Genomic DNA, 14,433 nt, shown 5'->3' with positions numbered 1-14,433 from the left:
TATAAAGTAACAAATGACAGCTTTCTCGTCCTGGTAAGGACATGTGACAGTAAACTCGTTTTACATCTTTTCAAAAGGGTGGTGTATCAGGCCAACACCTGTGGCCTGCCTTTTTGTTTTGTCACTATTTTTTCCAATTTTTTTAAATGATCACCACTTATTATACACAACTGCAAATAAACATACACGTTCAGGTGATTATTCTTGTAATTTTTTTCTTTCATATTCAGGTTCGAGGGTCAACATTTTGTATTGAGTGAGAGCATTTTATTTGTTTAGTAAAATTCATCCTAAGGAATGCAATTTGGTATATACATACCACATGCACACACACACACACGCACATATACCTACACACATACATATATATAAATGTGATCTGAATTCTTTCCAGAAATCCAACTTTATTGTGACATTTCATATAAACATCACCGATCAATAACAAGCAAATATAAGCCTTATTCACCCACCTGAACTAAATGTATACCACCTGTTATCATTTCTGCTCCAAGATACTTAACGCCTAGAGCCAGGAGAAATGTAAAATTGTGTGTAAACACTGTGCAGCTCTGTCCTGGTGGACAAGTCTGATTGGTTAAATCTCAGTAGCTTCTCCCCATTTCCTCACATGTGGGAATTACAAGGAAGATTAAAAAAAATAATACAGCGAACCATCAAAAATCTGAAACACTCTTAAAAGTGTAATAACCGTCTCTTTAGTATCAACAACCCTATTTACAAATGGCCATCAAACTCAGAATTGCTGCACACTTTCCTGACCTGTCATAAAATTATCAGCCATTAACAATTAATCAAAGAAGCTTCACATCAAGAGCAAAATGTTAAAACCAAAAGAAGAGGCATTAAAAAAAAAAAAAAAAAGTTAGGTCACTTTTCTGCCCAGGTAAGCACGGCCATGCAAAAAAGAAATGAAAAAAAAAGGGGGGGGCAAGGCCATCACAAATGTGGGGCTATGGTTCCGCATTTTTAAAAGCCTGAAATCTGGAAACGTGTTTATTCAATTTATATATATATAAAAAAAAGGGTCCACACAGCACCACATAGACTCAGTTCAGAAAAGCAAGTTGTCCTCAACCACTAAAGCACTAAATTACAGCAGCGATCCAGTGACAGTCTTCATCATACACAATGATACAGGAACCCAAAAAAATTATATGTAAAAAGTTGATATACTGAAACATACAACCTCTTACATACATATACTCCAATATACACATCAAATATATATTTGAAGACACAATGTATGGTATTGTGTGGTGATGAAGTTGCACAATGATTCATGGGAAATTACCAACCCTGAATAGTGGGAAAGTGACAGTTGTTTCATAAATTTTAAATATAATGAAAAGCCTTTTACCTGAGTCTGGCTATCATCTCCAAAAGGGGGAGGAAAAAAAAAAAGACTTGTGTTCAAATCTTGTGGTTTTTTTTGTCACATTCAGACACACGTTTTCACCTCACACATGAAAGGCTAAGAAGCTTGCAGAAGTACCATTTTAAATAGCTAATATAAAAACACTAAAGAGCAATTTATTTCCTAAAATAATAATAATAATAATAATAATCTTTGGAGAGAAACTGAAAAAAAAAAAAAAAAAAAATGGATAAAGAAAATCAGAGCTCCTTTCCACATCTCCACCTGTCTATGCAACAGAAGCCCCTGGAGCCTCTTGTTTCCGGGTGGAGTGTTCCAAGGAAATGTTGAGCTCCCAACATGTTTTTTTTGTATTTTATTGTTTTTATTTCTTTTAATTTTTGCATAGCCAGACAGTGGGCGTGACCACTGCAACACTTAAAGAGTTTCAAAAGGAGAGCCATCAGTGGAGGTTGGGAGTCTTGGTCCTTGTGGACCCCTAGGGTGTCCAGGGGTGGTTAGTTGGCTTCTCCCAAAGGTCCACCTCATCGCTCACAAGGCTGGCTCTTTCTGGCGCTCGCGACCGTTAGACGTCTTCTTGACTTTTGAAATACCTTCAAGTGCGCCCGACTCAGTCACACTAGAAGAAAAAAAAGATGGTAACAGAAGGGAAGTGTTATTTTCTTTATATCTCCATATACTTTAATAAAAGATTGTTGGAGAAGCACAAGCTTTGAACATGTAAAACAAACTTCTGGTCTTGTTCTGCAGAGATTTTACCACAGCAGTTATTCAGACCAGGCTTTTAGTGTCCATGAGTTGCTATAACTTCTGGTCTTCTCTCAGCTAACTGTAGCACTAGAAGAAAGGTGTTTGCTGACAGACCCTGCAATATTATACTATAATATATACTTGTCCCAGTGAATGGCATGCAGCTTTCAAAAATACTCCATCTCAAGTTTGACCTAAACATACTGCATTATAAATAGTGTTTTTATCCAGAAAAAGAGCCCTCTTCTCCCTGCTATCAGCGTGTTCGAAGGCTGCAAGTTGTAATAACAGTTTTTGAGTTCACTTTTCTGAAATGCAGGAGATGGAGCGTGCGCCAGATCCATGCTACCATAAACAGTAACGGGATTTGTGGACTGGCGTCCCACAAATGTTGTAACCCAAATTGAATATGGCCAGTCCTTCTTTAACATTCCTGGCATTGTGACCTTTGAACACATAGATCTTGATAATGACCTGAGTTTTGGTTCTTGCAAAGCTGCGGCCTGTCAATTTAGTAACCAGTTGCTCCAAAAATGGATGATCTTTCATGGTTCCCGTAATGTGTTGGTTGATCACATCCTCTGCTGTGAGACAGAGGAGCTTGCGGACCCCTCACCATCCTGCCTGAGCCTATTTACATCAGATCAGACCTGTGATTTAGTGTGCCCTCAGGGGCAGGTTATTGAGGGAGTCAGCTCGACATCCAACCCTGTTTCACTTAAAGGGATTGTGACATGAAAAACACATTTTTCTTGATTTTTTGTGTTTTGTTGGGTGTCTTGACATCAATTACACCCAAAAAACAACAAACTTTTAACATTCAGTGTATTGTGTGTTTTCTGGGATTTTCCGCATAACTATGCAAAAACGGCGCATGTGGTTTGGTGGCTTGCCGTTACGTAACGGCCCGCCCCCTCCACCCAGCTCCCTGCCTCCTCTCCAGCGCACCATAAAGGCTGATTTATGGTTCCGCGTTACACCGACGCAGATCCTACGGCGTAGGGTTACGCGGCGACGCGCACCGTACGCTGAACCTACGGCGTAGGCTCTGCGTCGATTTAACGCGGAACCATAAATGAGGCTTAACACGGAGCTGATTAGAGCCTCTTTTGTTCTAATCACCGGAGGAGAACTGCTAAGAAGACCCGCGGCCACTGACTGGACTTAAGATAAGGGGACAGTGCTGCTTGCATGCCTTTATTTTTATGATTGTTTGCTGTGGTTCGCCCTCCTGCTTTTCCGTGCATGCTTCGCCTGTCGCTCCCGGCTTAACTCTCCGACGCCGCTGTGAGCGTATGGCTGGAGGAGGAGGAGGTTCGGAGGAGGAGCGGAGCAATGATTGACAGGAAAGGGGGGAAAGGAAGCATTTTTCACGGCGCAAAAAAACACTGTAATAAAAAGCCAGGAATAGAGTACTGGAGTGAAGTTTTTCTTGTTACACTCTTTTAGACACATTTGAGGGATGTTGGCCAAGACTTTTAATAGTGTTAAAAGCATTTTAAAAATGATGTCACAATACCTTTAATGTAAAAAGGACAGGTGACCTACTAATTTGGGGTAACTAATAAGGGGTACTCAGCAATGTAAAAAAAGAGACAAAAAAAAAGCAATATTCCAGTGAATTTTAAAGAAAAATGTAAGAACATCTGTTCATTAAGTGCTGATAAGTTAAAGTCTTGACCTTATTCAACTCCACATGTTGTAGGTGGACTTGAAAACAGTAGATCTGCAGAGAAACCTACCAACTTCGTATACATGAAACATTGTGTGCTGAGAAATGGGCAAAAAGTCCTCCGAGCTGATGTGACTGAATGAGTGTAACAAATATTTTCTGCTCTTGCAGTAGTACCGGTAAATGCACAACGGGGCGTTACTGTAAGGTTCTTACATATTTTTCATTATTTTGTGACAAACTGGACCATTTTCTTAAATAATTAAATAAAAAGAAATGTGTGCATGCTTACACTTCATCCATCTCTACGTCCTCCTCATCCTGGGGAAGCTGAAGGTAAGGGTTATTTGATGCTGGTCGGAACTTGTAGCCCGTCAACACGAAAAAGATCAAAGTAGACACCTCCACCAGAAACTGAGGAAACATGACAATGTGCATGTTTTAATAACGCAGAGTAGAGGGATCAATAACATGTGCATCAAAATCAAATATAACTCCTGATCAAAGAGGGCTAGTGTAACACTGGCATCTAACCAAGCACTTACAGTTGCAGTTACATCACATTGTTTGTTCTGCTTTTAAATGAATTTCTGATTACTGGCACCGGACCATGAGGCATTAATTGAGACCGAAACATAAGAGTAAGCATTATCCTGCCACACACCATGCTAGTCATTGTTTATTCAGAGTGAGGTACAGAGGGTTTCTTCCCCCCCCCCCCCCCAAGCCATTACAAGCAAATCATCTGCAGTAAAGTCAGCCCGTCATTGTGCATCGTCGCCGTCTCACCTCATAGCACCACTGCCACTGGAAAGGCATTGTGATCTTGAGCAGAATGGCTATAATCCTTGTGAAGTAGATGTAACAGACGATCTAAAACGAAGAACACAATTTCAACAATTACATAAAGTCACAAATGGACTACTTAAAAAAAAATAAAAAAGTTCAAAGATTTTTAAGAAGGTCAGATGTTAGGAGAGATTGCTTTGGTTCCAGCTCTGCAGCCATAACCTGCAAGTCTGTAACAGTCTTGCCAAATGTAGTGACTCAGCAAAAACTACTGTTAGGAAAACGCTTGTCACCACATAATAAAACATATCTGGTAAGCTAATTCAGCGACCCTCCATATTAACTGTTAGTTTATCACAACTGGCTTCAAAACTACATTTTCAAAGACAAAAGAATGGCCTGATCTCTTAGATGGATGAAACATTAGGAGAAATAATTTTTCTCACCATCACATAGTAATGCCGGAAGAGCTTGAGCTTCTCCAAATTCATGGCAGCTGAAAGAAAGAAAAAGAAAAAAAAGACAACATTTAATACACAAACATTTAACAGCAGCTCATGTGACCATTACAGATCAGGAATTGTACCACCTTTGCCATCTGTGCTCGAAGCCTCTTGCAGGTGACGGATTGACCTGTGGAGACAGTTGAGTGATGTCACGTTTTTCCTGATGCACAGCTGAAGAGTTCAAACTGAAAAACTTAAATCATGACTAAACTTTTCTCTAATTGAATAAAAGTAGCAGTCACCTAGACATTTATCCACCATAAGTTCTCTTTGGCGAGCAAATACAGAAGTTAAACACACTTTTCGATCGATAGACGACTTTATTCATCCCTAAGTTGAAATTTTGTTGTCATAGCAGTTCGGTATAAATACAATAGAATAATATAGTAAAAAAAGGTATTGAAGATGAAGGACACTAGGTAGTGTAATGTCCCCAAAACATTTTCCTATACAGATTCTCCTATCGTAGTGTGTCTTTATCGAAGCAGATTCCCCTCTAGTCCCCAAATTAGTCTTTATTCAATTTCTATTGATATTTTAAAATCCTAAAAACTACAACGTATACAATTTTGTCAGATGACATGCAACACTGACCAAACAACAGGGAAAAGGATGGCTCCGCAGCAGATAAGGTCAACTAGAAAGAGGATCTCCTTCCACAGATAGTATTCGCTGGAGCCTTCCTCTGTAGACTCAATGATGATGTAAGCGACATTAGCCAGAACCTGGGTGGTGGCAGGCGAGGAAATCATTGAAACCAATTCAGTGACAACATAAAACATGCTAAGTTCAGGTGTAGCTATTGCTTCTCAAGTGAAGATCTACAGTAGAGCACCTGCAGGGGGATGACTATCATGAAAATCTTCTTCTCCTTGTCAGACAGGATGTATTTGACGAAAGCCCAGCCTGTGCCGATCAGTGCCAGTGTGATGAACAGGAGAGCCCCCTTGAGCCTGGGAAGGACATACAGTTTACTGAGCTGACGCTTTTATCCAAAGCCATTTAGCAGTGAGGAACATCAATCAAGCTACAGTTCAGGTAGAAACCCTGGCCTTGAAATCAATTAAATAAATACAAACAGAGAAGGCTGTTAGGATTCCAAAAAGATAAAATGTACTTTAAAAAAGCAACAAAAAAAACCCACACAAAACAAAGAAGGTAAAACATATCCTGCAAAAGTTGTACTTACAGGTGTGTTATATAATACATGACAGCCCAGCCTTCAATAGGATGTCCCTTAGTGTTGATGAAGTGGTAGTTGATCTGAGAGAAAGAAAACAAAAAAGATGCAATTGTGTGTAAATGTTTTTCTTCTTTCTATCAGTAAAAGCAGAAATAACCCAACACAAATGTGATCTACAACATGACATGTTAGTGGACACTGCAGTGATGGCACTCTTACACTATGGAAAACCAACGACGTGGACTTGGTGAATGCTAGTGCAGCCATTAGCCAGTGGATCTTAAACACGCTGTACCTGTAAACAAACAGGCGGGACAAAAAAAGAAAAGAAAGAGTTAACATTTTGAAAGTGTATCACTGCTGTGACTAATGACAGGTAGCATTTATAGGGTGTTCACATCCTATTTTAAAAGTTTTTTAGCGACAATACAATGAAAATAAAACCTAAAATGCAAAATAAGGAATTGCCAAAGTGTCGTATATCACACATTTCAGGTGATAATCATCACCCGTTTTGGTTTAACAAGCATTTAACCCCTTTAATGTCAAATGTTTCATATTTGATATGTTCATTTCTGAGACCTATGAATCACTACTAAAAACAGAAAAAGTCTTATACATAAGAAATACATAAAAACAACATTTCCCAATTATTGGTAAAGATACAAAAAATATAAATACATTTAGAAGTTTGTTGTTAAAGTTTGGGGTATTCATAATTTCAATAATAACACTTCAAATTAAAAACCTTTCTTTTGAATCATTTTATGTCAGCCATTAAAAGGTTAAGGAAAACATCCGTTTCACTTTTACTTCATGATTTTTCAATTAAGTATTGGTTTGAAATTCTGAAACAGTTACTTCACAGCAGTTTCATGTGTTTGTTTTTTAAAACATACAATTGATTAAAAAACAAAGATCACCCTTCATTTGTGTTAATACAGAAATCATTTCAGCTAAATAAAAAACTTTTTTTTTTCCAATCTTAAAGATGCACACTTTACTTTAAAATATCTAAAAATAAATAAACCATGTGTGCATATGAAAGAAAAACAACCCTTTTAGAAGCCATGTTGAACAGACTACACTCACTGCAGCTTCAGGGCTCAATAACACCCCCACAACCATTTCTACAGCTGCTGCAGTGAACACAAAAGCAAAACAATGCAGCTGTACAAGGGTTTTACTGTGGACCTTGAGTCTTGTGCGAATAGCTAACTGAACTTTCTAGTGATATGCTGCCCCCATCTGGTCTGAAGTATTAATGCTATGTGAAGCAAACTAGTAACTATCGGCATCTTAATTCTTTTAACAGATAGTCACCATGAAGGAGAAAAAAAAAAAGAAGTTGATCTTTGTGTTTGTTTTGTGCACGTCAGTATGCAGCCCATAAGCATATAAGACAAAATATAAGGTTTTAGTTTGGTTACAAAGCAAATGTTGACAGGAAACAAACTATATGACTCTGCAAATTAATTTACCACAAACTGGCTGAAGTGGTCTGAAATAGGGAAGCTCAAGACTGTATGTGGTAAGCATTTGTGTCCAGATGTCCGTTGTGTACCTGTGCTTCATCAGCGTGGACACCCACACCATGGCAGCAGTGAAGAAGACTCCGGCCATAAATAAATAAAGGCGGGACAACGGTATTTCTGCTGCTGACAGGTAGCCTTCTGGATTCTTCTCAGTCACCTCCACCTGTAGTGGATGCATTCAGATTGACACATGCACATGCCTTTGTATAACTTGACTTACAACTGCCCTCAACTCACCGTGAAGGAGTAAGGCAGTTTGATACCAGGCACCCTGTTCTTACAGTAGTGGAACTTGAGGTTGTAAAGACCTTGCGCCTTCAAACCGACCAAAATGTTAAACTGTGGAAAAGGATTATAATGTTATATGTGCATGTATAGACAATCAAATACTGTCTCCTATTGCATACAACGACTAAGAACATGTTACTTACACTAAAGCTGTAGGAGCCATTCACTTTGCTCAACGCTAAGGTCAGTTGAGTAGCCTTGTCCAGCTACAAGAACATAAAAGTTAAGCGTTTAGTTTAATCCGTTAATTACAATTACAAAATTACAAACACATACAGACACACAAATGTAGCTTACAACAAATCTATTTCCCTCCTCTTTCTTATCTTCTACATCAAAGTTTTGTTTTTCTTCTTTATCAGCTTCTTTCTTCTTATCTTCATTTTCTTTCGACTTATCACCTGGCTGGAGTGGCTTTTTGTCCTCATTGTCAGATGGTTTATCCCCTGCAGGATCAGCAGGAACCTGTCTAGCTTTCCTGTCTAGCTGACCTAAAGTACACATGAGAAAAAAAGTTCAAGGTTCAGTCTTTTTAAAATGACTACACTTCTTTAGTTATCTGTAGCAGAATGCAAACAACACTGACCTTTATTTGCTTCAGCCTTCGAGGTCAGGATGTTGTCTTGGTCACCCATAGCTCTCACATTGACACTACACAACACAAATCATCACAGAAAAGCTGTCAGGGCGATATTCTAAACGTCATTAAACATCGATGTTGAAATATACTGTATACACACACCTTAAGTTGTTGATATCAATAAGAAAAAGGATGAGAGGCTCGTCGCTGGTTGGCTTTGTCACCGTGAGAGGGCACGTCTCCGTCTCCTCAGCCTTTAGTGTACACAACAATCAATCAGTCCTTAACATCTGAACCCATCCTCACTAAACGTAGCATTTATACAGAGAACTCTAGAGCATTAAATACATAAAATAAAACTGTGTTTATTAAACATTTTACTGAAAAGAAAAATGGCATAGAAAATATTTTAAAAAACTAGCCTGAAAGTGACCACATGCGATGTTTGCTGTGACATTTGTGAGATGTACTTACTGTGTAAGACAAGACTCCATTAACACGTGACCGCGATAGGCTGAAACCAACCTAAAAAGAAGAAAGTGTTTTCAATAAACACTCATAATTAAATTGTTTCATTCAATATTCCAGCTTCCAGCTTTTCATATTTCCTGCCAATGTAAAAATAAGCTGCTTAAACACTGTAGTTTAAATCCACGTTCCCATAAGAAGGGTGTTAGTTCATCACTTTATGATTTTGATCAATTTTGTATTCCATCAGTCTGCCGTTTCCTGGAAAACATTTTACTCCAAAAATTCTGTTACTGGCAGGACTACCCACAGTGCATTCTCAAGGTACTCAAAGATGGAGAGAAAGAAAAACAAAGCACTGCCTTTTACAATATAAAATTGGAAACTCATGCAAGGCTTAGTAAAACCAACGTTGATTTAAGCTCAGCCGTTATGTCCCACTGGAAACTCCCACCTGGAAATGAACTTAAAAACACAAGGGGTGCCTGATGATTAAACAATTTGGTGTTTCCTTCTTTATTAGAACTGTAACTAATCTTTTTTTTCTTCTTCATTAGAGATAAATCTGCAGATTATCTTAATTTCTCCATCATTTTCATTTCTCTTACTGAAAAATAAAATAAAACAAACACTAAAAAAAGGCTAAAGTCTGAGTTGATTTGCCTTTTTTCATTCAGCCAAAATTCAAAAGGTTCAGTATTTTACTAACAGGTATGAGAGCTGCTGATCCTGACACTGAAGGGGCTGAGACTGGAGAATGACGACATGAATGATTTATCAAAATAATTGCTGGTTGATTTTTGGGATAAAAAGAGATAAAACAATGCACCCTGTGTCCTTTCTCACCATATTATAAAAATATTTTCTCTATATGATAAAAAAGGATAGAAAATGAATTAAAAACTGATGATAAAATTAGACACCGTTTTGAAAAGAAAAAATCTGTATAACTATTATAACACTAGCTGGATGATGTTTGTCATCCACACTTTGTCACTCATTCATCTGAAATGGTTCAATACCACTGACTGCTTTACTTGAACAGCAATATTGATCCATTAAAGTGATTTTAAGTGACAGTACTACAACCGAGTTGTTTGCATGGGCTGGGTGAGGGATATTTTAATCATAATCTTGTTTATACGTTACAGAGCATAGATTAAATAATGACTCAAACACACACTGCATCCTCCTGTGCCTCTGCAATACTTGAACCCATCCTAAGATTTAAATACATCCATATCCTGAATAGCCAAGGGCTTTGGTAAAATGTCCTCCTTGCTTCTAAAAGCAGCTTCTTTCTTTCTGCAATCAGCTCATATAAACCATCTAATTCCATCTAACTATCTAATTCTGCATTTAATTTACAGAGGAAGGGATTAGTTTAAATCATAATTTTGACCTCCCACAAATTAGGAAAAGAAAAACCTGGTTCACTTTTTTGTTGTGCTTTTGACAACAAATACTCATCAACTATTAGGTTATTGACATTAGAAAAGAATCTGAAAGGAAGATCTACTCAACAACTCTTTATCCAATGTTATATGGAGGAATAATAATAAATGAAAGTTTAAGCCTTAAATTAGTATGATGCCTTTCTGGGGCACACTTAAACAAGAGAAACACATTCAGATATGGAAGATCAGTGTTACATTCGTTAAAAATGTTAACCAAATTCTTGACTAGGACGTCCAACTTGCCTTGGGTTTTCTTTGACTACTCCCCGGTATGAGGTCAATAAAACTCAAGATGATAGTGAAGGGAGTATCAAGGCTCACCTTGTTAAGTTGGTTACACCCAGGTATGGTGAAATAGCCAGCCCAAACTCTGGTTGTGTATAATTATGTTCACATAGTGTGACCATGAGGAGAAACAATTCTAATTGTATCAGAATAGATGACGATATTTACACCTCTATTGAAAAACGAATTTGTTTAGGATCTACTACAATTAATTTTTTGAGTTTATTTACAAAGCTTAACACCACACAATCAGTTAATTGTTGGTTGAAATTAATTTGATGTGATTAATTCAATGTTTAGTGAATGATAAACATAGATGAGTGCAGTTAAGCAACTGTTTTGTGACAAAGCCAATTTTGTGGTCACCCTGTGTAAATTAATACAGTTTGCCTCTCTTCCTTTCACTACGATCAACGAAGAAAAACTTATGAAAATGCACTGGTAGCTAAAAAGCTTCCCTACATAAAATAAACACTTCTTACCGGGTACATGCTGTAGTTCACATCCTTTTCTTGGAGCCACAGAGAAGACAGGCTCACATTCAACGTCCCATTAGCATAGAAACCAAAGTTGTTGAGGTCAACGGCAAATCGCGTTTCATTCTGTCAAGAGAAGCAAACAAGATATGAGATGCTATAAAAAATGTCCAGGCATGTAGCCATCCATTAGTGCTTATACTCAAAACCTTTAACTCTCGCATGTCGTTAGGGCCTTTTTTTTTTGTTCTTTCAGGTAATTTGTTCCACAAATGTTGGCCACCATTTTGCTTGTGTTAGTTCATAAAAAAGCCTTTTCCTTTTCTAAAAAAAAAAAAAAGAAGCTTTCTTGAAAAAATTTGAAACTCAATTTAAATTTTTACTTTATCAACAATACACCGTGAATAATGTACTAATGTTTCAGGTTATTAGAGGACAAAAAAAGCTCTCTCCCCTGAACTCCCAAAAGACATTAATGTTGAATAAATGTATCCCCCTTTTGATGCTCAGATCAGTCAACTTCAGTCCTAATCAAAACACATTACAAGCTTTTGAAGCACAGACCTATAATATGAAAATGTTGCAAAATCTTTCTATTTTTCTCCAACATAAAACCCTGACATTACACAATACATTACAGGATGCATGATTATATTGCATAATAACTGTCAGATTAGATAGTGAGTTTTAATTGGACTCAATTGTTAACTTGTTTTTTTTCTTCCCACTAATGACCCAAAAGGGTAATAACTTTTCAATCTGACACTGGGAAAAATAAAAACAACACAACACAATATTGTTGCTCATGTGTGATAGATTAAGAATTATATTTAAGAAGATTTAAAACAAAAATCCAGAGGCCCCAACATGTGTTACATGGAAAATAACTAATTTGTATTTTTTTTTTCATAAAAAACAGTGACATCATGTAAATAGAGTGGCAATTCCGGGGTACCAATTATTCAAATATTTCAATATATTGTAACTAGCAGGACACTGTTTAGTTTCAGTGGGTTAGAAATTAACAAGAATCTAGCCGTTATTAAAGGAGCTTGAGGCAAGAATAAGAAATGAGACTCATTAGCGCCACGTCGGGGTTACTGCAGCAAACAGTGAAGCCGGCACGGGAGAACGCGCATGCAGCGTCATGTGACGTCACATCCACAGGACAGCGTGGGAAATTCCGGCCCGGAATTGCAGCACATTTTGCAGCACACAGCCTGTTCAAGGCAACGGAGAGATACGATAGAGGGCTCATTCTTTTTGGTTTGGAACGCTTCATCTGACATTATTACTAGAAAACTTAAAACGTATACACATTTTTTTCATAAATCCTGGCTCAATCCCGCCTCATGCTCCTTTAATGATGATGATGAGTTTTCAGTTAGTGTTCTGTTACTGTTGGTTACGGGCTGTTGAAACGACAGCCTAAAATAAACACTAGTTTTTCCTTCGTCCACAAAAAGCATTCTTCAGCTCTTTTCCTCCCAAACTCCTACAGTTTTATAATCATTTATTAGGGGTGTAACAATATATCGTGCCACGAAATTTCGCGATACAAAAACGTCACGATACGTGTCGTGGAGGTGACAACCTGTATTGCGATATTGGGTTATTAATATTAATCTATTGTGTTGACTAGTAACGTGCATCCGACCACGGCCGCGACCGCACCGCGACCGCGCGGACCAAAATCTTACTAGGCTCAGAAGAAAGTAGTCCCGTTTTGCGGTCCTGTTTTGAGCTCTGAACCTTTACTTATTTAAGTCTGGTGTAGAGTTAAGCCTTACCTTATTAAATTAAACCTTTTTGGGGTCGTGAGCAGGATAAACACGGGACAACTTCTGCTTGAGTTCCAGTGTACTTCAAAGTCCGCTCAACAGCGTAGGATTTCAGAACATCAACACAACACCTAGTGCTGTATCACACCGCCCAATCTAAAACAGACTAATCACTACAGATCAACTGACTAGTGTAATTATAGTCCCTGATTTACAGAATATAAAGAATATATTTATAAAATAATGAACCCTGAATTAACAAAATAACCTTGTTAACAAAAATAAATCTCCTATTACACTTATAAGGTGAGCATGAATCAATCTTTTTTATGATGTAAAATTGTATGTATTTATTTACTTGTATTTATTTATTCAATTTTAGTTGTTAAATTTCTGGAAAAGAAAAAAGTCAAATCATACATGAGAGAAACTATTCAGTTTGTGGCAAAATATTTTTACTTGTATGAAACTGAAGATCATAATGCAAACCTGACATTTACTTTTAGTTCAGTTTGTGGAAAATGGTTGGCCTGGCTTTCTCTTTAAAACTTAAACAGTTATAAAGCATTACAAACTGAAACAATAGGGCAAACGCACAGCATTGTTTTGTATTATGTGTCTTTCAAATAAAAGACAATTTTTTCCAGTCATATGTTCCTCATTCAAGGTTGTTAAAAAATACTGCTATAGTATCGTATCGTTATCGTGACCTCAATATCGTGTATCGTACCGTATCGTGAGATTAGTGTATCGTTACACCCCTATCATTTATACAATTTTAAGTTACGCAGGACAGGTTTCTGTTTAAGAAAGATACTTATTTTATTCATTTCCTTTTGTTATTTTGTATTAAAGTGAATTGCTGGATAATAATTTGTTTTCCATGTGTTCATGGCATTCAAAAATATGCATCCAATTCAATTCAGGTTCGAGTCAAATAGTTAAAAAATCGTTTCACTCACACAAAAAAGGGGCTAAAAAAATGTCACCACGCCAGGAAGGGTGAAGGCAATCGGGTCGGCCGGCCCTGTCGATGAGGTGTCCCTTATTTATTTTTCAGGGAGTTGACAACCCTATGTATAAATGTCAAACTTTTGTTGCTCTGAAGCCCTAGTGGGTCGCTTCATTTTACCACACTTTCGGGTCATTAGAGCCCTCTCCCAAAATATTATATTGTAGTGGCCACTCACTAGCAGGAGTTAGTGTTCTGTTACTGTTGGTTACGGGCTGTTGAAACGAGAGACTGAAATAAACAACCCAAGTTTTT

General features: G+C 37.5%; 1 protein-coding gene across 1 annotated transcript in view; it reads right to left on the bottom strand.

Moving 5' to 3' along the window:
• Nucleotides 1-369: 369 nt before the first annotated feature.
• LOC133442329 (protein GPR108-like) overlaps nucleotides 370-14,433 on the bottom strand; it is a 16,492-nt gene continuing 2,428 nt past the window's right edge. The window contains exons 2-18 of the mRNA XM_061720296.1: nucleotides 11,392-11,511; nucleotides 9,174-9,224; nucleotides 8,862-8,953; nucleotides 8,706-8,770; nucleotides 8,417-8,610; nucleotides 8,263-8,325; nucleotides 8,069-8,170; nucleotides 7,861-7,994; nucleotides 6,516-6,591; nucleotides 6,303-6,376; nucleotides 5,949-6,066; nucleotides 5,708-5,838; nucleotides 5,197-5,240; nucleotides 5,054-5,103; nucleotides 4,608-4,691; nucleotides 4,111-4,232; nucleotides 370-2,015 (exon numbers count right to left, since the gene is read on the bottom strand). Of these exons, the coding sequence (XP_061576280.1) occupies nucleotides 1,928-2,015; nucleotides 4,111-4,232; nucleotides 4,608-4,691; nucleotides 5,054-5,103; nucleotides 5,197-5,240; nucleotides 5,708-5,838; nucleotides 5,949-6,066; nucleotides 6,303-6,376; nucleotides 6,516-6,591; nucleotides 7,861-7,994; nucleotides 8,069-8,170; nucleotides 8,263-8,325; nucleotides 8,417-8,610; nucleotides 8,706-8,770; nucleotides 8,862-8,953; nucleotides 9,174-9,224; nucleotides 11,392-11,511 (1,608 nt within the window). The 3' untranslated portion in view covers nucleotides 370-1,927. The remainder of the gene's footprint in view (nucleotides 2,016-4,110; nucleotides 4,233-4,607; nucleotides 4,692-5,053; nucleotides 5,104-5,196; nucleotides 5,241-5,707; nucleotides 5,839-5,948; nucleotides 6,067-6,302; nucleotides 6,377-6,515; nucleotides 6,592-7,860; nucleotides 7,995-8,068; nucleotides 8,171-8,262; nucleotides 8,326-8,416; nucleotides 8,611-8,705; nucleotides 8,771-8,861; nucleotides 8,954-9,173; nucleotides 9,225-11,391; nucleotides 11,512-14,433) is intronic.

This window comes from Cololabis saira, chromosome 1, assembly GCF_033807715.1.
Source record: "Cololabis saira isolate AMF1-May2022 chromosome 1, fColSai1.1, whole genome shotgun sequence".
NCBI classification, from domain to species: domain Eukaryota; kingdom Metazoa; phylum Chordata; class Actinopteri; order Beloniformes; family Belonidae; genus Cololabis; species Cololabis saira.
Note: the sequence above shows the minus strand (reverse complement) of the source record. Positions and strands in the feature narration are given on the sequence as shown.